Source organism: Grampus griseus (assembly GCF_964374135.1).
Source record: "Grampus griseus genome assembly, chromosome: 5".
Lineage (NCBI taxonomy): Eukaryota > Metazoa > Chordata > Mammalia > Artiodactyla > Delphinidae > Grampus > Grampus griseus.
The window spans coordinates 9,285,777-9,311,869 of record NC_138998.1 but is presented as its reverse complement, the minus strand read 5'-3'; the positions used below and the strand labels follow the sequence as shown (position 1 = coordinate 9,311,869).

Genomic DNA, 26,093 nt, shown 5'->3' with positions numbered 1-26,093 from the left:
CATTGAATTTGTGTAATATGCCCACAGCCTTCAAACTTTCATGCTTTTGAACACACCATATATATATATATATATATATTTTATTTTTTTATTTTTTTATTTTTTTTTTTTGCGGTACGTGGGCCTCTCACTGTTGTGGCCTCTCCCGTTGTGGAGCACAGGCTCCGGACGCGCAGGCTCAGCGGCCATGGCTCACGGGCCCAGCCGCTCTGCGGCATGTGGGATCTTCCCGGACTGGGGCACGAACCCGTGTCCCCTGCATCGGCAGGCGGACTCTCAACCACTGCGCCACCAGGGAAGCCCCACACCATATATTTTGACTGTTAAATGATGTAGCACCGTGAAATTGTATCACGTCATGTTTTTCAAAAGACTGTTGACCTAGTTAGTATTGGTTTTCAAGTGAAGTGTTCTAAAACTTAACGAAGATGTTAATTTCTTTGGCCAGAATTAGCTGGTATCTCTTGCCTCACTTACCGACGTGGTCTGACAACTGCAGTGTCCGCCCTTTTACCAGCTCAGGAGGGGCTGGTTTGGGTGGTTTTCCTGCATCTTCTTATCCTTTTAAGAACTGTAAAGGCTCCACTTAACAGCATTATTACAAGCCTGCCTGTGAGGGCGGCTTCTAGGCACTGCACCTGTGTAGACGGATGGTCCCCGTCCCAAAGTGCAGGGCCTGTCACCCTAAAGTATCAGCAACGTAGAGAGGCAGGCAAAAGACACATTGGAAACTGGTAAGCAAGGGACATGCCAAAAATCAGATAGTTACTTTGTGTAAGTACAAAGGGATGCTCGCCTGTCTGTGGAATCGATAGTGTAGTTAGTAAGAAGGCGGGAAGCAGAACTAGCCTCCCAAAGCTGCCCAGAGGTCCGTCACCACGAGCGACCAGGTCTTATTCCTGAGCAAATTAATAGGAGGTGCAGGCGTCCTGAGGCCCAGCCTGCACCCCGAGGCCGCGGCTGAGCCGTGCTGGCTGCTCCTGGGCCCCGTCTGTGGGGAACAGGCACCCCCAGATCACCTTTCTTTAATCAGAGTTCAGCATTCTTGTCACTCCACTGAGCACACTCGGGCAGGAAATGATAAGAGCTCCCTTTCTTCCTTGTTATGTAAATTTTCAACATAACTGTTTACAATTTTATAATAGGGACAAGGGCAGTCAGCTCTCTCAGAGGAGGTGTTTATTCTCATCTTCTCTCTACTCACTAAGGAGAAAACGCAGAATGGTTGTCCTCAAGTTTTCTGAAATTTCAGCTTTTCTGATTGGTTATTTATTTCTTAAGATTAATCTTTACATTACCAGTTGTTTGTAATCTATTCTGTGAAGTTTCACTTTGTAATACATAGTCCTTGCATGCCTACAGAATCTCCCTTTCATAGTATGAGTCCTCATACAAAAATCCTAATTTGCTACTGCACCTACAGTTTATTTTGGCATCGATTAAAAAAAGCAGAAATTGTACATGTTCTCACATCGTTGTAATGCTGTTGCCCTATTTGCTACTCTAAGGCCTGTACACTCAGCCATTGTATTCCAGAACAAAGTTATAAAGATTTCTTTCTGAAATGGTTGTCAGTGAGCAGATAATATAAGCACTAGTCCCCTTACCCTGGCTTTCTCCCCATGCTTCTAGAAGTCTGTAGCTTTTTACAGTGTTCAACATGTGTAAGTAATGGGCCTTAATGGAACTCAACACAGCAGATGGTCAAATGCCCTGTACATGGAGTTTGATCAATACATGTTACTGGCTGACCAATTAGTGTTATTACTTCAAGCATCAGAAATTACTTTCATTATCCAAAATGATGAGACCTTTTGCATCTCAGTGTTATGAATATTGACTACTGATTACAGAAATAGAGAACTATTGTGAAAAATCCACATATTAAAGAAATCTGAGATAATAGTTCAGGTTTATCTCTTCAAGTAAATATTCCCGATTGTTTCATATTGGAGTCCTTTTTTAAAAAAAGGTGAAACTAGAAAACATTAAAAAATAATCTTGCTCGAGATAGAATAATTTAGAAATAGGTATTTGTATATGTGAGCTGGGCCAGTCATTTAAAGAAAAAAAAAAGTAGAATCGTGACTGTCTTGCCCATGTCTGTCTGTCTGTCTCTTCTCTGGCTCCTAACCCCACCATCTTCAAACTGTAACTAAAGAACAAGAGATTTTAAAATGAAAACAACTTAGCTTCTTCGTGGGGGGCAGGGGAAAGAAGGTGGTACTTAGTCTTAAAGTTTTTAGTTATCTGATTTTCACCATCTACTTTAAAACTCTGCTCTTCAGACAGATGGTTTGACTTACAGGCGGAGAAGAGATGCTGCTTCTAAGTTTCTTAATAAGATAAGGATGTTTTCACTGGGCTAATGTTTCTTCGCTGAAAATAATCTGGGAAATTGGGAGAACGTTACTTAACATCTAACCCAGACAGGTTCTTTATATGCACCGTTGATGTGAAGACCTCCTGTGACATGTTAGAATAGATTTCCTGGTAATTTAATATCAAGGGAATAATGCAGTTCGCATCTTGACATATAATCAGATTTCTTTGTTATATTTGGGCAGACCCAGTTCCATGGCATGATCTCATTCTCTCTCCCCTTGTATTGCCTTAGAACAGGGTCAGTGCCTGTCTGATACCCCTGCAGTGTTCTACCTCACAGTGTAATTATTGGATACACACAACCATCCCAAGAGCTCATATATTTTTTTTAACATCTTTATTGGAGTATAATTGCTTTACAATGGTGTGTTAGTTTCTGCTTTATAACAAAGTGAATCAGTTATACATATACATATGTTCCCGTATCTCTTCCCTCTTGCGTCTCCCTCCCACCCTCCCTATCCCACCCCTCTAGGTGGTCACAAAGCACCGAGCTGATCTCCCTGTGCTATGTGGCTGCTTCCCACTAGCTATCTATTTTATGTTTGGTAGTGTATATATGTCCATGCCTCTCTCTCACTTTGTCCCAGCTTACCCTTCCCCCTCCCCATATCCTCAAGTCCATTCTCTAGTAGGTCTGTGTCTTTATTCCCGTCTTGCCCCTAGGTTCTTCATGACATTTTTTTTCTTAGATTCCATATATATGTGTTAGCATACGGTGTTTGTTTTTCTCTTTCTGACTGACTTCACTCTGTATAACAGACTCTAGGTCCATCCACCTCACTACGAATAACTCAATTTCATTTCTTTTTATGGCTGAGTAATATTCCATTGTATATATGTGCCACATCTTCTTTATCCATTCATCAAACACATGAAAGAATGCTCAACGTCATTAATCATTAGAGAAATGCAAATCAAAACTACAATGAGATATCATCTCACACCGGTCAGAATGGCCATCATCAGAAAATCTAGAAACAATAAATGTTGGAGAGGGTGTGGAGAGAAGGGAACACTCTTGCACTGCTGGTGGGAATGTGAATTGGTTCAGCCACTATGGAGAACAGTATGGATGTTCCTTAAAAAACTACAAATAGAACTACCATATGACCCAGCAATCCCACTACTGGGCATATACCCTGAGAAAACCTTAATTCAAAAAGAGTCATGTACCACAATGTTCATTGCAGCTCTATTTACAATAGCCAAGATATGGAAGCAAGAGCTCATATTAAGGGCTGGGATTCTTGTTTAGAAATAATGCATGGTAGTTGGGAAACCTTAGGCCACTGGGCTCAGACAAACCAATATTCAAGTTTTTCTTTACCATTTCCTCGGGAAAGTTCTATAGCCTCTTTCCAAGTTTCCTATATAGTAGGTGTAAAGTGCCCAGTGAGTTGTCTTTTGTTTCCCTTGATCATGTCTTTGGCCTGGACTTTGCATATCACAGGGGAGCAGTGAAAAGTACAATCATGCTGTATAGATCAAGGTGAGAATCCTTTTATTTCCTTAAAAAATAAAATCAACGTATGCTACATATAAGTGGATTGGTGGAATGTTTGCAAAGATTAGTCTATAAGTTAATAATATGAAAATCTTTTTAAAGAAACAGGTGTGTTATGTAGCAAACCAGACAATGAAATAAATGATAATGGGACTGATGGTCTTGACCACTTTTTTAAATGTGGGGTTTTATATTTTTAACGTAACTTTACCATTTTTCAACTAATCACCTTTTTGTGCCCTTTTTTTTTTTTTTTTTTTTTTGCGGTACGCAGGCCCCTCACTGCTGTGGCCTCTCCCGTTGCAGAGCACAGGCCCCGGACGCGCAGGCCCAGCGGCCATGGCTCACGGGCCCAGCCGCTCCGTGGCATGTGGGATCCTCCCGAACCAGGGCACGAACCCGCATCCCCTGCATCGGCAGGCGGACTCCCAACCACCGCACCACCAGGGAAGCCCCTCTTTGTGCCCATTTTTAAAGAGCTTCATTAATAATACACTTTTCACTTGCCTGTGGACTTCTATTGGGCTATAGATATTTTAAGAGGGGGAGGATAGGGGGGAATTGTCTCACTTTTTCATAGACATGTAGAATATGAGGTTTTTAGACAGCTATACTTGTTTCCTTAAATGTTTCTGCATTTCATCATGGGACTTCCCTGGCCGTCCAGTGGTTAGAACTCCGCACTTTCACTGCCAAGGTTGTGGGTTCCATCCCTGGTCAGGGAACTAAGATCCTGCAAGCTGCGCGGTGTGACAAAAAAAAAAAAAAAAGAGTTTCTCCATTTCATCCTAATCGGTATCATTTTTTATCATCTTGACTGCGTTTCTTCCCTGAGTCCTCAGTCCTTCTCAAGGCAGCCTCTGGCCCTGTGTTCTTCTGAACTTTCTGAAAGCTGCTTTCTTAAAATCTAGGACAGATATTTGGTTGAGCTCGGCATTCCTGCCTTGGGCTGTTCCGTGCTTGTGTTACCTGCAGGTTCTTACCTGTTGGTTGGAGTGAAGCCCCGCGGGGCAGTTCCGGTCACTGTCTCATCACCTTAGTGGTCAGATGGTCAGCAAGGCGAGTTAAGCCGACTGCCTCCAGTGGCGAGAGGCTCCCAGGCGTACATCTGGGTGGTTGACAAATCCGCCAGGACTATTGTGTCACATCTTTGTGCCAGTATTGAGATTTGTAAGAAGAAAGCGTCTCAAAAAGCCCGCTTCTGGTCAGGCAGCTGTATGGTGCGGTCCCACGATAACGTCACAACCATGTCCCTTCCCACGCCCCTCGGAGGCCATACAACTCTATACCTTCTTGTTACACAGAGAGTCACTGCTCCACCTCTTCTCCTGTGTCTCTTCTCTTTCCCGTGTCCCAGTCTAGACGTCCATCTACTGAGCCTCAGTGACGCTTATAAGACCATAATGCTTCCCAACTATCCGAAATAGAAACATTATGAATATTAACGATTGAGGTCCTGAAATCCAGATCGTGCTGAAGTATTAAAACCTAAGACCCATCGAGGTCCTACCATCGGGGCCTCACCTGGCCGTGTTCTAGGAAGCGGGTCTGAGTCATCACAGCACACACCAGGGAGTCTCTCAGACCTGATCAGGGAAACGTTGTGTGTGTGTGTTTTACTCTAGCAGAAATCCTGGGTTTTAGAACATCATCGCCACCTACTCGTGGTTATTATTTTTTGTCTATTTTTCCCATCTGTTAAGCTAAGTACATCCAGGAAAGTCAGAACTAGATATGGGGGATGCAGCCCCCCCCATGTGAGCCAGGCCACACAGAAGTGCGCTGGAGGGGGTTTAGTGACCAGGTTGGGGTGTTGGCAAAAGAGAGGCTGAATTAAAGGAGAGTGGTCAGTGTAGTAGTTTCCTAGGCAATGTAATGAATGTTACTAGTTACTGTTGTTTTTTGAAACCAGGGAGGTTCTTAAGCCTTAATAGCATGACAGGAATTAGGGCCATAGTTCCTATGAGGAGGGGAAAAAATAGAGAAGAAGGAAGAGTAGATCGGCAGCTTACTGTATTTATCCTTTGTGTCAACTCTCCGTCACTGTTTAAAGACACTAAGGAATAAAGTTACTGTCAGTCACGACGTAAATAGCTGCTCTGAAACGATGTTGCATAGAAAGGGAGTTAGAAATCGGGATGCCCAACTGAACAGTAAAAATGTACGAAAGGACGCCGGAAACGTCTTGTAAAAATTACAGCTGCTCCAACATTATTTGTAATAGCAAAAGATTGGAGACAATGTCCATCAGTGAGGACTGGTTAAGTAAATGCTGGCTCATCCACACAATGTGGGAGCCTGTGTAGGTGTTAGAAAAAGAGTGAAGAAGAGCTTGACACACGGGCAGGGAGTGATCTCCACTACGTAGTTACCTGAGGAGAAAAACCACGATACAGAGCAGGGTGCGTGGTATGCGTGCAAGAAAGGGAGGATTGTGGATATATGAACACATTTGCTTAGATTTTCAAGGAGAAACAAGACAATAAAAGATAAATATAAAACTAAGAAAAATGTGTAGGAGGAGGGAGGGGTCAGAGTAGAGGAGACCAGGAAGAAAGTAAGATTTACCTGAATGCACCCTGATATGTAGTTTGACTTTGGAATCATAAAACAAATTATATCCAAAAAAGCAAAATCACTTCCCACCCAACACATACACAATGGAGGGGGGTGGGGAAAGGAAACAAATGAAGGGAATTATACTTTGTTAAGTGACATACCCACATAAAGAAAATAATTATTCTGACAGACCTTAGAACACAATACTTTTTCTGTACCTTCTCAATGAGATACTCTAAGGACAAAAAAAATGCAGAGTTTAAATTGTATTTAGCGGTCTTACTATTGGTTATGTTTGTGTGGTTAAGAATTAAGATTGTCTACCTAAGAGAAAAGAAATAAGCATAAGATTTTTTAAAATTATGTAAAATTCCTGTATACTTAAATTTGAATTAGAAGTATGAGTAAGATCTTATTCTTCCCTTAAAAAAAATACTCCGGGCTTCCCTGGTGGCGCAGTGGTTGAGAGTTCGCCTGCCGATGCAGGGGACACGGGTTCGTGCCCCTGGTCCAGGAAGATCCCACATGCCGCGGAGCGGCTGGGCCCGTGGGCCGTGGCCGCTGAGCCTGCGCGTCCGGAGCCTGTGCTCCGCAACGGGAGAGGCCACAACAGTGAGAGGCCCGTGTACCGCAAAAAAAAAAAACCCAAACAAACAAACAAAAAAACCTCCATGTACCTGAGATCTGTTCAATATAAAGGCCTAGAAAACAGTGGAAACTCAGTAACAATGTGCACTCCTAGCCCCCAGATGGTGGTCTTTAAACACCATTCGCCACTGTAAGGGTCCAGAGGTCCCTGGAGAAATGCCTGGTCCCACGTCTGAGATGAGAAAGGTACTTGGTAGGTCGAGAACCTCTTGTGCTGGAAAGCAAGGGGCATATCAAAGACTAATCAGCGATTTCAGAAGAACCTAGGAACCCACCTGCGGGGTTCCCATTGGCCAGAGATGGGTAAGTGACTGCAGATGAATGTGAAAACTTCCCATGAGTTTTAATGATATTAAACCAGGAAAAGGACTGTCACGCCACTCCTGCCTTCAGGCTGTTTTGAATGATGATGGGGAATATGCATTGTTTATGTAAATTATTCAGAGTTAGAGTTCTTGGGCGTTCTCCCCATCCGCTCCCCTCTACAGCAGGCTTGGGGTCTGACCTCAGATTGACTTTTACTGGGACAGGAAATACATTGCTTTGCACTCTTTTCGTCCCTAATTGCCAACATCGTGTCCTTGGCAGAGCTGAAATCTGCCTCTGAGATTCCAAAGACCTGGATTCTGGTCCAGCTGTTGTGCTGCTCCCTCCACAGCCTCAGTGTCTCTGAACCTGGCTGAGCCTCAGACATCTCATCTCTAACGTAAGAATGAGGATGATCACCTGTGCCCTGCAGCCCTTCCAGTCCAGGAGCACCCACCTCTAAGACACCTTCTGCCTCACGGATGCCGTGAATTTGCAGTGTTTCCCCCATTGTTACATTCTTAAATAGGCCCTTTATGAAATCTCAGTGGAGGTTGGAATCGTTTCAGCTGTACCTAGAAAAAGAAATATTGCCGGCTCGTTACCACAGATTGGGTGGGGAAGTAATATCCTCTGTCTTTCTGTTTCTTTCAGCCATGGAATTCCATGAACACTTGCACAGCATAGGCACCAAGGAAGGTCTGAAGGAACGCAAACTGCAAAAAGCTGTGGAGAGCTTTACCTGGAATATTACCATCTTAAAGGTATTTTCCGAGTTGTTTCTGATGCTAGTGATGTTGCATCCTTGTTCAGCATGTTTCTTCCTGTTAGTATACCACTTCCTGCACTGTACATTACCAGCCACTTGAAGCTGTGGCATGGTCACAAAAATCGAATGAGAACTCTGCTTTCTGGAGAGCCTGCTGCGGGCACAGTAGCTGGGCAGTGCAGCTCCGAGGGAGAACAGGGGACTCGAGCAGTTGGCACCTTGTGATTCTGCCAAGAAGGGAAAGGATCTGCATTTCGTCCTTAAAGCATCGTAAAGTTCATAAATGCCAGTTGCTACATGTGAAACAGAAAGCACTGATTACAGAGGAATGACTGGGAATTTGAAGATTCTAGTTCTTCAGGTTTCGTTCAATGCTTTAAAGTATAATCACAGCCTTAATGTCAATATGCTACCAGGGAAGAAGTAGGAAAGAATTGTGGGGGGCATAATCAAAAGAAATATGTAAAGGAATTGCTATTTGAAAAAAATGTCCCTTCAAGGGAGAAACCATCTATATCTGTTTGTTTATCTGCTTCCTTCTTTCTTTCTCTTCCTTTCTTTCTGTCTGTCTCTCTCTCCCTCCCTCCCTCCTTCCCTCCTTTCCTTCCATCTACCTATCTCAGCATGACCATTTTAAAAAATTAACTTTTATTGGTTTTATTATAAAAGTAATATTTTTTCGTTATAGAAAATGTCAAAATAGCATAACCAAAGGTAAACATAGTCCCACCGTCCAGGGTCTTTTGCTGTACATTCTCCCAGTCTTTTTCTCTATGGTATATATCATATGACATGATTTTAAAACTAACGTTATGTATGTGCCTTGGAACTTTTTTTGCATTTTGTCTCTCTGATCTTTTCTTTATCTCAGTGTTTGGGACCTTGAATAATAATAACACAGAAACATTATTTCACTCTGGGCCTTGGACAGCTCAATGTAAAATTACTCTCCGGTTCACCCTCCAAACTTTCTTCTCAGTTGAATTCAAAAGATATTATCACAGCTGCCTCTTTTAATTGCTCTGTTCCCCTTCAAGTTAAAAGATCCATCCTGCATCCCTAATTTTCAAAGTAATATATACTCACGTAAAAAATATTTGGGAAATACATACGTGTAGATGATAATAAACTACAATTTAGACCAAAAAAAAAAAAAAAGATCCCTCCTGCAGCTGACAACAGTTTTCTGATTTAATTTAATGAAAAGTCACCCTTTCAAAGCCAGCCAACTTGCACTTTCTCATCTTAAACCCTTACTCATTTTTATAATAAGTCATTTTCTAAACTTCTTCAAATACTTCCCTTCCTACACATGTACTTTTTTCCATCTCTGGATCTTCTGCTTAGCATTTAACTCTGATCATTTGCAGTTCAGTAAACAGCAGATAGGACAATTTACAATGAAGAGGAATTTGGCTTTACAACTTGCTGACTCACTCCCAACCAGAGATGGGGTTGTACACTACCAGTTTCCTGCAAACCTCAGGAAAAAATTGCATCGTAGTCTATAGCCCTGTGATAGGAACAAATGCTCGTTTGGCTTTTATTTTATTATAGGCAAAACAGACTTAGGGAGCAAACTTTTCATCTGTCAGCTATCCTTGCTACTCCATTCTGGTCCAGGAACCAGCAGCCTGGGCCTCACCTGGGAGCTTGTTCACAATGCAGACTCCCGGGCCCTGCCCCAGGCCTGCTGAGTCAGAATCTGCCTTTTTACAAGATCCCGGGGGATTCTTATGCACGTTACAGTTTGAGAAGTACTGGGCTAAGAACCCCTGAAAATGGGAGGCTGGCGCACATATTCATGAAAAACAGCTGACATAAAGTAACGGCTCAGGTTTTAGAAACATGAAATTGAACCAAACAGCTACACTGAGGAAACTATTTTCTTTTGAATTATGTCCAGGAGATAGAATTAGCACCTCAGACTTACGTACATATGGAAACAAACGTATAGAACAGGGTAATAGATCTTTTTAAAATTCCCAGGGTAGTATTTGCTGTAGCTGATGTTTGAGTATGGTGGAACCCAAGCGCTGAGTGGGGAAGAGTTGGAGAGGTCTGTGTGTCTTTTCTGTACAATAGGAGGGCTTTTTTCATTGCTGCATATTTCTCGGGTTTAAACTTTCTTTAGAAGAATCAGTGCCGGTGGAGTTTTAGACATGAGTTTGGGTCTGAGTTGAGCTCCCAGCCTTTTCCTGGCAGGAGGGGATGGGTCCCTTGAGTTCCCCTCACCACCTGTTCTTTGCACAGAGCTTGGAGGGAGTCCAGCCCTCCAGGGCCCTGTGTGGTATGTAGTTGGCAGCGGGTGCCCTCATGGGGGCACAGAGGCTTGGGGAAGGTTCCAGACTTTCCCTCCAGACGTGCTGAGGGAGCCCCGGAGCTGTGAGCCCAGGTGTAAGAATTACCCGGGTGCTTAAGACACAGTCTCCTAAGCCCCACCACAGACCTCCTGGGTCAGCATCTCAGGGGTGGACGCAGGAAATCTGGCTGTGTGACACGTTCCTCAGGGGATTCGCAGGCACCTTAAAAAATTGAGTGCCACCACTCTAGAGTCAAATCAGAAGTGTCTTTCCTTCTGAATCACCCCACTCATGTGAACAACAAGGGAGGCAGGGTGACCAATCATCGCGGGATGAAGGACTTGCAGTGTGAGAGCCGGGGTGATGGATCACCCCCAGAGCAGGCGCCCGCCCACAAACTCCTTTCATCCAAGGATGTCCAGCCCAGTTTTCATGAGTCCTTGCTAGCTTTGTTTAGTTTTTTCAACTTTAAGAGTTGCTTTAAAATACAGAAATGAACGAAGGAGAAATGTCACCTCTGATTCCACATCCAGAATGACCCGCTGTTAAGGTCTTGGCATATTTACTTCCAGTCATTTTTTTCTTTGAATAAAAATCATTCATTTGTTTTTGTAAATATGTCTTCATTTTAAAGAACTTTTTTAATGTATAAAAGATAAGTTTTAAAATGACCTCAGATCCTCCCTCTGAGAAATAATTATTATTAAATGTAAGTGACCTTATTCCAGGAACCTTTTTATATGCATGTGGACGGATGGATGGAGACACATGTTTTTGATCCTGAGTCATACTTTTTTCTCGTTTTTCACATCTTTGATATTGGTGTGTATCTTATAATGCATGGCATCTTTGCATTGTAGCCTAGTTAAATTGGAGTGATTTTCTTCCTTAGTGGTGTATAAAATAGTGGTATGTATGTCTCATAAGTACTAGTGTCTCAGTTATTATGAAATAAGGTATATCAATAGATAGAATCCTACTATAATTTCTCTATTTAATTTTTTTAAGTACTAAGTTTCACTTCACTTAAATTAATAGGAAAAAAGCAAACCATAAAGAAACTAAATGAATTGCTGAACAATTTTTACCCTAGAGGTTTTTCTTTCCTATAAAATCTCTCTGAGGTTAAGAAAAGAGACTATGAAAAATGTTAATTGGAGTCATTTTGTTGGGTTTTTGAAAGCTATACATTTCAGTTATAAGCTTTGTTGGTTGCCCTTCTGCTACGAAAGATGAGTTAGCACTTTTTAATATTTCTGGGTGGGGAGTTAGGCATATCGTTATTTTTCCATTATCCAGGTTTAAACATCACCAGTTGGTCCAGACTGTAGTTCCCATGTTGCTTGCTCTAAGCTCAATATTTAAACTGGTTCGCTCTCACCACCAGTCCAAGAAATCACCCATGCTTTTCTGTAGCCTGAGGGAATGGCGGAGAAAAGAGAAATCTCAGCTGGGGTCATAGACAGCCTTTGTTCGGATACTTGGACCCAGCTTTCTCAGAGTTTGTAAATGTCCTGTTCTAGGGTTTCTGCTGCATAACTGGGGAGAGGGTGTAATTCATTCCCGCAGGCTTCTGATTGCTTCTTTAGTTCAGAAGCCAGCCCTCAAGACCTCACACTCATTAGATAGCACCATTCTCTCTTTTTTGATGAGCATTACTGAGGTATAATTTACATAAAATAAAATTCACCAATTTTAACTGCGCAGTTCAATGAATTTGGACAAATGCATATAATCATGCAACCTACCACAGTGATGACAGAGCATCATCCCTAGACGTTCCCTTGTGCCCCTTTGTAGTAAACTCCCCCACCTTGCTGATCGCTGGTCTGATCGCCATCTCTAGTTTCACCCATTCCAGAATGTCACATAAATGGAATCGTGTAGTAATAAACTTTGTGCCTGGCTTCTTGCATTTAGGATAATGCTTTTGAGATTCATCCAAGTTGATGTATGTTTCAGTAAGCTATTCCTTTTAATTGATGAATCGTATTCTATCCTATGGGTGTACCACACTTTGTATGTTCACTAGTTGATGGACATTTGGGTTGCTTCCAGGTTTTACCTATTAAGAATACAGCTGCAATGAACATTCACATTCAAGTCTTTGTGTGAACATATGTTTTTATTTTTCTTGGGTAAATACCTATGAGTGGAATTGCTCATATGGTAAGTGTATGTCAGACTCTATAAGAAATTGCCAACTGCTTTACAAACTGCTTTATGAACTGTTCCATTGTGAACTCCCCCCAGCAGTGTTATGAGAGTTCCAGTTACCCCACACCCTTGTCAACGTTTGTTATTATCAGTTTAGCAAGTCTAATAAGTGTATAGAGTTTGAGCATCTTTTTGTTGGGGTCTTTGTTTTTTTTAGATTTTTTTTAAAAGATCATGATGGGCCTTAGTGTGGCTTTCTTTATGTTTCTTCTGCTTAGAGTTCTTTGAGGTTTTTCTATATATGGATTTACAGTTTTCATCAAACTTGGAAATTTTTCGGCCATAGTTTCTTTAAATTTTTTCTGTTTTACCCTTTCTCCCCTCTCCTTCTGTGACTCCATTTGTACATATGTACTGCTTGATACTATCCCATAAGTCACAGATGCACTGTTCATTTGTTTAGGCCTTTTTGCTGGGTTTTTTTTTTTTAATAGTTTCTAGTGCTGCAAGCAATGCTAGTCTTCAAGTCTTCTAGTCTTCAAACAATATTGCTGTATGTTCTGCAGCGTCTAATCTGCCATTAATCCTGTCCGGTGGGGTTTTTATTTTGAATTTCCTGCTTCTCTTCTTTGTGCTCATGATATCCTCTCCCTCCCTTTGTGCTCATGATACAATATCCTATTGTATATTTACAGCTGTTGTAGCCCTCCCTCCCTCTCCACCATTACCCTTGCAGCCGCTTTGCCTCCCTGAGCTCCAAAGAGGGGCTGCTGGGCTCTGTTTGGGAAGCTCTCCAGGCAATGAGCTGGACCTTGTGTCCATACCCCTTCTCCCAGGGCTCCCTGTCTTGCACTATCTGAAAATCATTGCTTTATATACTGTGTCCAGATTTCTAGTTGTGTGTCAGCCCCATTCCTAACTTTTCCATCTCACCTCTTTTTTCCCACCCCCTGTCCCATCATCTCTTCTTCTCCATCAAACAGAAGTAAAAGGAGAAAGACACTCAGTTTATATCTCTCCAGGTTGGTGGGCTATTAGAATTTTCAGAACCTAAATGGGAAAATAATTTGAAAAAGAATAGACATATGTATATGTATAACTGAATCACTTTGCTGTACATGTGAAACTAACAGCATTGTAAATCAACTGTACTTCAATATAAAATTAAAAATTAAAAAAAATCATTGCAGAACTTCCTTCCCATATTCCTGATGAAATGAGCAAAAAGAGTAAAACTGTCAAACACACACACACACACACACACACACACAAACACACAAACACAAGCAGCCACCCCGCAAAGAAAAGGATATAACATAGTTTAATAAACTTCTAAAACTCACAGAATTCATACTGGCAATTCATAAAAATCCTGAACATTGGGGTACATGTATCCTCTTGAACCATGATTTTCTCCAGATATATGCCCAGGAGTGGGATTGCTTAATCATATGGTAGCTCTGTTTTTAGTTTCTTAAGGAACCTCCATACTCTTCTCCAGAGTGGCTGTACCAATTTATAGTCCCACCAACCCTGTAGGAGGGTTCCCTTTTCTCCACATCCTCTCCAACATTTATTGTTTATAGACTTTTTTAAAAAATAAATTTATTTATTTTATTTACTTATTTTTGGCTGAGTTGGGTCTTTGTTGCTGCACACAGGCTTTCTCTAGTTGTGAGCAGGGGCTACTCTTCGTTGTGGTGCGTGGGCTTCTCACTGCGGTGGCTTCTCTTGTTGCGGAGCACAGGCTCTAGGTGCATAGGCTTCAGTAGTTTTGGCACGTGGGCTCAGTAGTTGTGGCTCATGGGCTCTAGTATGCAGGCGCAGTAGTTGTGGCACACGGGCTTAGTTGCTCCGCGGCATGTGGGATCTTCCCGGAGCAGGGCTCGAACCCATGTCCCCTACATTGGCAGGTGGATTCTTAACCAGTGCGCCACCAGGGAAGTTCCCTGTTTGTAGACTTTTTGATGATGGCCATTCTGACTGGTGTGAGGTGATACCTCATTGTAGTTTTGATTTGCATTTCTCTAAAAATTAAAAATGTTGAGCATCTTTTCATGTGCCTCTTGGCCACCTCTATGTCTTCTTTGGAGAAATGTCTATTTAGGTCTTCTGCCCATTTTTTGATTGGGTTACTTTTTTGTTTGTTTTTTGATATTGAGCTGCATGAGCTGCTTGTAAATTTTGGAAATTAAGCCCTTGTCAGTTGCATTGTTTGCAAATATTTTCTCCCATTCCATAGTTGTCTTTTGGGGTTTTTTTTCATTTTCTTTGCTGTGCAAAACCTTTTGAGTTTAATCAGTTCCCATTTGTTTATTTTTCTTTTTATTTCCATTACTCTAGAAGACAGATCGAAAAAGATATTGCTGCAGTTTATGTCCAAGAGTGTTGTGCCTATGTTTTTCTCTAAGAGTTTTACAGTATCTGGTCTTACATTTAGGTCATTAACCCATTTTGAGTTTATTTTTGTGTATAGTGTTAAAGAATATTCTAATTTCATTCTTTCACATGTAGCTGTCCAGTTTTCTCAGCACCATGTATTGAAGAGACTATCTTTTCTCCACTGTATATGCTTGCCTCCTTTATCATAGATTAGGTGACCGTAAGTGCATGGGTTTATCTGTGGACTTTCTGTCCTGTTCCATTGATCTGTATTTCTGTTGTTGTGCCAGTACCATACTGTTTTGATCACTGGAGCTTTGCAGTATAGTCTGATGTCAGGGAGCCTGATACTGCCAGCTCCGTTTTTCTTTCTCAAGACTGCTTTGGCTATTCGGGATCTTTTGTGTCTCCATACAAATTAAAAAATTTTTTTTTTGTTCTAGTTCTGTGAAAAATGCCATCGGTAATTTGACAGGGATTGCATTGAATCTGTAGATTGCTTTGGGTAGTATAGTCATTTTGACAATATTGATTCTTCCAATCCAAGAACATGATATATCTTTCCATCTGGTTGTGTCATCTTCGATTTCTTTCATCAGTGTCTTATAGTTTTCAGAGTACAGGTCTTTTGCCTCCTTAGATAGGTTTATTCCTAGGTATTTTATTCTTTTGATGTGACAGCAAATGGGATCGTTTCCTTAATTTCTCTTTCTGATCTTTTGTTGTTAGTGTAGAGAAATGCAATAGATTTCTGTGTATTAATTTTGTATCCTGCAACTTTACCAAATTCATTGATGACCTCTGGTAGTTTTCTGGTAGCATCTTTAGGATTTTCTATGTACAGTATCATGTCATCTGCAAATAGTGACAGTTTAACTTCTTTTCCATTTTGGATTCCTTTTATTTCTTTTTCTTCTCTGCTTGCTGTGGCTAGAACTTCCAAAACTATGTTGAATAAAAGTGGTGAGAGTGGACATCCTTGTCTTGTTCCTGATCTTAGAGGAAATGCATCCAGGTTTTCACCATTAAGTATGATGTTAGCTGTAGGTTTGTCATATATGGCCTTAATCATGTTGAGGTAGGTTCTCTCTGTGCCCACTTTCTGGAGAGTTTTTATCATAAATGGGTATTGAATTTTGTCAAAAGCTTTTTCTGCATCTATTGAGATGATCGTATGGTTTTTATTCTTCAATTTGTTAATGTGGTGTATCACACTGATTGATTTGTGGATATTGAAGAATCCTCGCATCTTGGGTAAATCCCACTTGATCATGGTGTATGATTCTTTTAGTCTATTGTTGGATTCGGTTTGCTAGTATTTTGTTGAGGATTTTTGTGTCCATATTCTTCAGTGATACTGGCCTGTAATTTACTTTTTTTTGTGGTATCTTTGTCTGGTTTGGGAATCAGTGTGATGGTGGCCTATAGCATGAGCTTGGGAGTGTTCCTTCCTCTGCAATTTTTTGGAATAGTTTGAAAGGATAGGTGTTAACTCTTCTCTAAATGTTTGATAGAATTCACCTGTGAAGCCATCTGGTCCTGGACTTTTGTTTGTTGGGAGTTTTTAAAATCACAGTTTCAATTTCAGTGCTTGTGATTGGTCTGCTCTATTTGCTATTTCTTCCTGTTTCAGTCTTGGAAGATTGTACCTTGCTAATAATAAGCATTTGTCCATTTCTTCGTGGTTGTCATATAGTTGTGTGTAGTATCTCTTATGATCCTTCGTATTTCTGTGGTGTCAGTTGTAACTTCTTTTTCACTCCTAATTTTATTGATTTGAGTCCTCCTGCTTTTTTCCTTCATGAATCTGGCTAAAGGTTTGTCAGTTTTGTTTATCTTTTCAAAGAATCAGCTTTTAGTTTCATTGACCTTATCTGTCGATTTCTTCATCTCTATTTCATTCATTTCTGCTCTGATCTTTATGGTTTCTTTCCTTCTGCTAACTTTGGGTTTTGTTTGTTCTTCTTTCTCTAGTTGCATTAGTTGTAAAGTTAGGTTGTTTATTTGAGATTATTATGTTTCCTGAAGTAAGATTGTATGGCTATAAAGTTCCCTCTTAGAACTGATTTTGCTGTGTCCCATAGGTTTTGGATCATCATGCTTTCGTTTTCGTTTATCTCTCGGTATTTTTTTATTTCCTCTGATTTCTTCAGTGATCCACTGGTTGTTTAGTATTGATAGCATATTGTTTAGCCTCTATGTGTTTGTGTTTTTTACAGGCGTTTTCTTGTAGTTGATTTCTAATCTCGTAGTGTTGTGGTTGGAAAAGATGCTTGATATGATTTCAATTTTTAAAGTTTACTGAGGCTCGCTTTGTGGCCCAGCATGTGATCAATCCTGGAGAATGTACCATGTGTACTTGAAAGGAATATATACTCTGTTACTTTTGGATAATGCACTAAAAATAGCAATTAAGTCCATCTGGTCTAATGTGTCATTTAAGACCTGTGTTTCCTTATTGATTTTCTGTCTGATGATCTGTCCACTGATGAAAGTGGGTTGTTAAAGTCCCCTACTATTATTGTGTTACTGTTAATTTCTCCTTTTATGGCTGTTAGCATTTGCCTTATATGTTGAGGTGCTTCTGCATTGGGTGCATATATATTTACAATTCTTCCATATTCTTGTTGGATTGATCCCTTCATCATTATGCAGTGTCCTCCATTGTCTCTTGTAACAGTCTTTATTTTAAAGTCTACTTTTGTCTGATATGAATATTGCTACTGCAGCTTTCTTTTGATTTCCATTTGCATGGAATTCCTTTTCTGATCACCTCACTTTCAGTCTGTATGTGTCCCTAGGTCTGATGTGGGTCTCTTGTAGACAGCATATATACGGGTCTTGTTTTTGTATCCATTCAGCAAATCTGTGTCTTTTGGTTGGAGCATTTAATCCATTTACATTTAAGGTAATTATTGATATGTATGTTCTTATCATCATTTTGTTAATTGTTTTGGATTTGTTTTTGTAGGTCTTTTTTCTGCCTGTCCTCTTTTGTTCTCTTCTCTTGTGATTTGATGACTAATTTTAGTGTTGTGTTCGGATTCCTTTTTCTTTTTTGTGTATCTATTGTAGATTTTCGGTTTGCAGTTCCCATGAGGTTTTGATATAGCAGTCTATATATAAACAAGATTGTTTTAAGTTGCTGGTCTTTTAATTTCAAATGCATTTCCAGTATCCTGCATTTGTACTCTCCTCTTCTCACAGTTGCTGGTTTTGATATTTGTGTGTGGATGATTTCCTACCTTTACTGTATGTTTGCCTTTACTGGTGAGCTTTTCTATAAATAATTTTCTTGTTTCTAGTTGTGGGCTTTTCTTTTCTACCTAGAGACGTTCCTGTAGCATTTTTTGCAAATGTGGTCTGGTGGTGCTGAATTCTCTTAGCTTTTGCTTGTCTGTAAAGATTTTGATTTCTCCATTGAATCTGAATGAGAGCCTTGCTGGGTAGAGTTTTCTTGGTTGTAGGTTCTTACCGTTCATCACTTTAAATATATTGTGCCACTCCCTTCTGGCCTGCAGAGTTTCTGCTGAAAAATCAGCTGATAACCTTATGGGAATTCCCTTGTTGCTTTTAGTCAGTTTGATTACTATGTGTCTTGGCATGTTCCTCCTTGAGTTTATCCTGCCTGGGATTTTCTGCACTTCCTGGACTTGGGTGTCTGTTTCCTTTCCCATGTTAGGGAAGTTTTCAGCTGTTATCTCTTCAGATATTTTCTCAGGTTCTTTCTCTCTCTTCTTTCTGGGATCCCCATAATGTGAATGTTGTCATAAAGTTCTCTTAGACTGTCCTCATTTCTTTTCATTGATTTTTTTTTATTCGGTTCCAAAGCAGTGATTACCATTCTGTCTTCCAGCTCAGTTATCCATTCTTCTGCCTCAGTTATTCTGTTATTGATTCCTTCTATTTGTCATTTCAGTTATTGTATTGTTCATCTGTTTGTTCTTTAGATCTTCTAGCTCTTCGTTAAACATTTCTTGTATCTTCTCGATCCTCGCCTCTTTTCTTTTTCTGAGATCTTGGATCATCTTTACTATCATTACTCTGAACTCTTTTTTGGGTAGGTTGCCTATCTCCACTTGACTTAGTTGTTCTTCTGGGGTTTTAATCTTGTTCCTTCATCTGGGACATATTCCTCTGCTGTCTCATTTTATCTAACTTTCTGTGATTGCGGTTTCCGTTCTGCAGGCTGCAGGGTTGTAGTTCTTGCTTCTGCTGTCTGCCCACTGGTGGATGAAGCTGTTCTAAGAGGCTTGTGCAGGCTTCCTGGTGGGAGGGGCTGGTTCCTGCCCACTGGTGGGTGGAGCTGGGTATTGCCCCTCTGCTGAGCAGGGCTGTGTCAAGGGGTGTGTTTAGCGGGCAGCTGTGGGTTTGGGAAGACTTTAGGCAGCCTGTCTGCTGATGGGTAGGGCTGTTCCCGCCCTGTTGTTTGGCCTGAGGTGTCCCAGCACTGGAGCCTACAGGCTGTTGGGTGGAGCCAGGTCTTGGTGAGAAAATGGCTCACAGCATTGAGTACTCCCCAGAAGTACCACCATCAGTATCTTTTTCCCTGCAGTGAGCCACAGCCACCCCCTGACCTGAGCAGGAGATCCTCCAATACCAGCACGTAGGTCTGGTCCAAGCTCCCATGAGAACACTGCTTTTTCCTCTGGGTCCTGGTGCACACGAGACCTTGTGTGCACCCTCCAAGAGTGGAGTCTCTGTTTCTCCCAGTCCTGTGGAGCTCCTGCGATCAAACCCTGCTGGCCTTCAAAGCCAGATGCTCTGGTAGATCCTCGTCCTGATGCCAGACCCCCAGGCTGGGGAGCCTAACGTGGGGCTCAGATCTTTCACTCCTGTGAGAGAACCTCTGTGATATAATTATTTTCCAGTTTGTGGGTCGCCCACCTGGCAGGTTTGTAAGATGATATTATTGTGATTGTGCCCCTCCTACCATCTCATTGTGGTTTCTTCTTTGCTTTGGGGAAGTGGACCCACCTCTTAGTGGACACTGCAGCATGCCTGGATGGGGGCAGAAGGCATTGTGGTGGCCATATTTGCAGTGGCAGAATCTGTGAATGAAGCCGTTTCCCTTAAATGGGTGTGGGAGACTTTGTGAGGCTTGTCCTTACAGGATGATAATGTCATAAGATCCCACTTCTTGTGCTCCCACTAGATTGCCAGCCTCCTCCACCATCATGTAATTGTGTTCTGTCGTACAGTATATAGCATCTTACATCTCTGTGACTTCTACCCACTGATTACACTGATGCCCTCAAAGCAGCACAGACATACCCTATTCCTTCTCCTTCAGCATCCCTGTGAATACTTGGGCACTGTTGTGTCTTCTCTCAAACCCCCGAGATTCAGGATGAGGTGGCTTCTGGTCCCTTCCTCATTGGGTCCCTTCATTTTCTGAAGGCTCTGGCTTGTCAGTGCCTTGTCAGTACTTGTCAGTGTCATAAGATGGGACAACCAGGATTACCCTCACACTTCAAATGCCTGGCGGGCTAACCCTCCCTGAATGAGACTTGGTGGTCTGATTTTGCCCAAGTCTGAAAACTATCTTACTATTAATATAGGCCAAAATTATGTTGGATTTTATAGCACCTGTGTCCTATCATGGACTTAAATGAGGCTTATTACAACCCAAGATGAGTTCCAGAACTGCTGCCAAGCCAGCACTCCCTATACTGTGTCACTCCACCCGCAGAGAAACACTAGAGATTAAACCCTGAAAGTAATTAGAGATGTGTTCTCTTTAGGAACATAAGACTTCTGCCAAAAATAAATAATTAAACCGGATAGTTTTTGCACCTGTTAAGGCATTAATCTTTCAAAATTTTATGTATGTAATTGAAAAATAGTTGATTACAATGTTGAGTTAATTCCTGCTGTACAGCAAAGTGATTCAGTTATACATATACATATACACACACACATTCTTTTTTATATTCTTTTCCAATATGGTTTATCACAGGATATTGAATATAATTCTCGGTGCTATACAGTAGGACCTTGTTGTTTACCCATTCTGTATATAATAGTTTGCATCTGCTAATCCCAAACTCCCAATCCCTCCCTCCCCTACCCCCTTCCCCCTTAGCCACCACAAGTCTGTTCTCTATGTCTGTGAGTCTGTTTCTGTTTTGTAGATAAGTTCATTTGTGTCCTATTTTAGATTCTACATATAAATGATATCATATGGTGTTTGCCTTTCTCTTTCTGACTTACTTCACTTAGTAAGATAATCTCTAAGTCATGCATGAACTGCAAATGACATTATTTCATTCTTTTTTATGGCTGCATAGCATAGTACATTTTATATATGTACTACATCTTCTTTATCCATTCATCTGTCGATGGACATTTAGGTTGTTTTCATGTCTTGGTTATTGTGAATAGTGCTGTTGTGAACATAGGGGTGTATGTATCTTTTTGAATTATAGTTTTGGCCTGATATGTACCCAGGAGCAGGATTGCTGGATCATATGGCAGTTCTATTTTCAATTTTTTGAGGAAACTCCATACTGTTTTCCACAGTAGCTGCACCAACTTACCTTCCCACCAACAGTGTAGGAGGGTTCCCTTTTCTCTACACCCTCTCTAGCATTTGTTATTTGTAGACATTTTAAAGATGGCCATTGTGCCTGGTGTGAGGTGATACCTCCTTGTAGTTTTGATTTGCATTTCTATAGTAATTAGCGATGTTGAGCATCTTTTCTTGTGCCTGTTGGCCCTCTGTATGTCATCTGGAGAAATGTCTGTTTAGGTCTTCTGCCCATTTTTTAGTTGGGTTGTTTGTGGGGTTTTTTGTTTTTTGTTTTTTTGCGGTACACGGGCCTCTCACCGTTGTGGGCTCTCCCATTGCGGAGCAACAGGCTCCAGACGCGCAGGCTCAGCGGCCATGGCTCACGGGCACAGCCGCTCCGTGGCATGTGGGATCTTCCTGGACTGGGGCACAAACCCGTGTCCCCTGCATTGGCAGGCAGACTGTCAACCACTGCGCCACCAGGGAAGCCCTGTTTGTTTTTTTGTTGTTGAGTTGTATGAGCTGTTTGTATATTTTGGAAGTTAAGCCCTTGTCAGTTGCATCATTTGCAAATACCTTATCCCAGTCTGTAGCTTGTCTTTTCATGTTGCTTATGGTTTCCTTTTTGGTACAGAAGCTTGTAAGTTTGATTAGTTCCCATTTGTTTATTTTTGCTTTTATTTCTATTACCTTGGGAGACTGCCCTAAGAAAACATTGGTGTGATTTATGTCAGAGAATGTTTTGCCTATGTTCTTTTGTAAGAATTTTATGGTGTCATACCTTACATTCAAGTCTTTAAGCCATTTTGAGTTTATTTTTGTGTATGGTGTGAGGATGTGTTTTAATTTCATTGCTTTACATGCAGTGGTTCAACTTTCCCAGCACCGCTTGCTGAAAAGACTGTCTGTTCTCCATTGTATATTCTTGCCTCCTTTGTTCAAGATTAATTGACTGTATGTGTGGGGGTTTATTTCTGGGGGTTTGTGTTATTGATCCAAATGTCTGTTTTTGTGCCATTACCATGCTTTTTTGATTACTGTAGCTTTGTAGTATTGTCTGAAGTCTGGGAGGGTCACGCCTTCTGCTTTTTCTTTTTCCTCATGATTGATTTGGCAATTCTGTGTTTTTTATTGTTTCATATAAATTTTAGGCTTATATGTTCTAGTTCTGATAGGGATCACATTAAATCTGTAGATTGCTTTGGATAGTATGGCCATTTAAGCAATATTAATTCTTCTAATCCAAGAGCATGGCTATCTTTCCATTTCTTTGAATCATCTTCAGTTTCCTTTATTAATGATTTATAGTTCTCAGCATATAAGTCTTTCATCTCCTTGGTGAGGTTTATTCCTAAGTATTTTATTTATATCTCTTTTGATGTGTTTTTGAAAGGGATTGTTTACATTTCCTTTCTGATATTTCATTGTTAGTGTAAAGAAATGCAACCGATTTCTGTATGTTATCCTAGTAGTATCCTGCTACTGTATGTTATCCTAGTAGTATCCTGCTACTCTGCTGAATTCTGTATGTTATCCTAGAAGTATCCTGCTACTCTGCTGAATTCGTTTATCAGTTCTAGTAGTTTTTGTGTGGAGCCTTTAGGGTTTTCTATATAGAGTATCATGTCATCTGCATATAATGACAATTTTACCTCTTCCCTTCCAATTTGGATACCTTTTATTTCTGTTTCTTGTCTGATTGCTGTGGCTAGGACTTCCAGTACTATGTTGAATAGAAGTGGTGTTGTTCAATTGAACAACAATTGAATCTTGTTCCAGATTTTAGCAGGAAGGCTTTCAGCTTTTCACCATTGAGTATTATACTGGATGTGGGTTTGTCATAAATAGCTTTTATTATGTTGAGCTGTGTTCCCTCTACACCCACTTTGGTAAGAGTTTTTGTCATGAATGGATGTTGAATTTTATCAAAAAAATTTTTTTGCATCATTGAGGTGATCATGTGGTTTTTGTCTTTTCTTTTGTTGGTGTGGTGTATCACATTGATTGATTTGTGTATGTTGAACCATCCTTGTGAACTTAGGATGAATCCAACTTGGTCATGGTGTATGATCTTTTTTATGTGTTGTTGGATTCAGTTTGCTAATATTTTGTTTGAGAATTTTTGCATCTATATCCTTCAAAGGAACTGGCCTGTAATTTTCTTTTTTTGTGGTGTCCTTCTCTGGTTTTGGTATCAGGGTGATGGTGGCTTCATAGAATGTCTTTGGGAGTATTCCTTCCTCTTCAGTCTTTTGGAAGAGTTTGAGGAGAATTGGTATAAGTTCTTCTTTGTATGTTTGGTAGAATTTGCCTGTGAAGCCATCTGGTCCTGGACTTTCGATTGTAGGGAGTTTTTTAAATTAATGGTTCTATTTCACTTCTAGTGATTGGTCTATTCAAGTTATCAATTTCTTCTTGATCCACTTTTGGTTGGCTGCGTGTTTCTAGAGACTTCTCCATTTCTTCTGGGTTGTTGAATTTGCTGGCATATAATTTTCATAGTATTCTCTTATGGTTTTTTGTATTTCTGCGGTACTGGTTGTTTCTTCTCCTTTTTCAATCCTTATTTTGTTTATTTGGGTCCTCTCTCTTCTCTTCTTGATGAGCCTGGTGAGAGGTTTTTGTTTGTTTGTTTTAATTTATTTATTTTTGGCTGCATTGGGTCTTCATTGCTGCACACAGGCTTTCTCTAGTTGTGGTGAGTGCAGGCTTCTCTTGTTGCGGAGCATGGGCTCAAGGCACGTGGGCTTCAGTAGTTGTGGCACACGGACTCTTAGTTGTGGCTCGTGGGGTCTAGAGCGCAGGTTCGGTAGTTGTGGTGCACGGACTTAGCTGCTCTGCGGCATGTGGGATTTCCCAGACCAGGGCTCAAACCCGTGTCCCCTGCATTGGCAGGTGGACTCTTAACCAGTGTGCTACCAGGGAAGTCCTGAGAGGTTTGTGGTAAGACAATCTTGTTTTGTTTTTACCTGAGGTGCAGACTTACCTGGAAGACCTGAAGACTAACATTTGTTTCTGAAAATTACTTTTATAGTCTGTGTCCCACTCCTTTCCTTTACTGATGCTAATATCCTTTAGTTACTCCTTTTATTATAGGTGATCTATTATGTTGCCTGTTTTCCTAAAAAGCTCTAATTGACTAAGAGCCATTTCTCTATTTAGTGTGTGAAAACTCCTCAGAGTGGCTCAGAAAATCAAACTACAGTAGCGTTTGTCACTAGGCAGACTGTCCTTTCTGACCCATTTAAAACATAGTAAAACCTCAGACATTTGGATCCCACTGATGTGGAATGTGTGATTACTCAGCTAATGTTTAATTTTTCAAAGGTGTGCTTGCAAGATTAATGGTGCGAGGAAAGTGCTTACATGGGCGCCATTTTTACTAGTGTCCTCAGAAGCCTTCCCGCTCCCCATCCTGGCCCTGCTCATCTCCCACCCCCTCGCTCCCACCCCCTCTCCAGCCCTGGTCCTCTACCTGGAATCTCTTGACCTCCTCCTTTTGTGCTTGGCTGGGCTCACCTCTGCTGTCTGGAGACCCTGCTGGCTGCTCCTGAGACCCTCACCCCACTTCTGTGCAGGCGGGCACCTCTCCCTTCCCAGGTCAGGTCTATAACAGGGAGGGTGGTCACAGTCAGAACTCAGAGGGCTTTGTGACATAGAAGCCAGGCCCCTACAGTGAGGCCCCAAAGGCATCATCTGCAGGAGCTGTGGAGTCACAAGTGGAAAACAGTGTCCTCTGCAGCTCCTAGACCTGCTGGAATCCTCTCCTGCCTTCCACTGAGGCTCAGCTCAGACCCTACACCTTCTCCCTGGGGCTGCCTGGGGGTCCTCACCTTCCATCAGTGTTGAACGAAACATAAAGTTGTTTCTCAGGAGAAAGGCAGAGGTTAGGAGCTGTGTCCCCAGGTCCCCTTGCTGTTCCTCACGCTCTCAGACCCTCTCATGAACCTCTAAGTGCTGAGGTGGGAGTCAGGGGAGGGAGGGCAGCCTTCCTGCCGCAGTGATGTGAATTTGTTTTCAGTTCACATTGACTCCTTTCATACACATGAAGCAACGTGAGGGGGGTGGGCACACAACAGGAAAAATAGTGAAACATTTAAAACAAATCTTTTCCTGTGGAAAAGCTCGTGCCACCATCCCTGTTGCTCTAGCTTTAGGTGACGATGATTGGGGGATCTTCTTTGAGTGGAAGGTTTATTGAGACCTCAGTGGGATGAAGGCCTGATGAGCCATGGGTGGGTGGGGCTTCCTGACTCTGGTTAATTCATCAGCTACCCCCCAGGACCCCTCGCAGGGCACTGTCAGAGTGTGGTAGGTGGCGGTTTAGAACCACTAGTCGAGATTCCCATTCATTCTGTTGCCCACTCTTTTGTCACTCAACAAAAACTGGAAATCTAGATTTCTGCTCCTGTATTTAATCACAGGAAGAGTGCGTTTTCTGCATCAGTGGTGAGGTGCTGAGTGCACTTAAAATGTCATCACTGTTCCATTCTGCTGGCTTTAAAGTGTCACATGTAACATGCAGGGGCTCAACTCCCTATAGTTTGGGCCCCTGGTTTAGTTTAT

At 41.5% G+C, this 26,093-nt stretch overlaps 1 protein-coding gene across 3 annotated transcripts in view; it reads left to right on the top strand.

The window, feature by feature from the left end:
• PLCL2 (phospholipase C like 2) overlaps positions 1-26,093 on the top strand; it is a gene marked incomplete at its 5' end in the record, with an annotated part of 193,787 nt that overhangs the window by 155,930 nt on the left and 11,764 nt on the right. For all 3 annotated transcript variants that reach the window (XM_082654221.1, XM_082654222.1, XM_082654223.1), the window contains one exon: positions 8,060-8,169. In XM_082654221.1, coding sequence (XP_082510347.1) covers positions 8,060-8,169 — 110 coding nt within the window. The remainder of the gene's footprint in view (positions 1-8,059; positions 8,170-26,093) is intronic.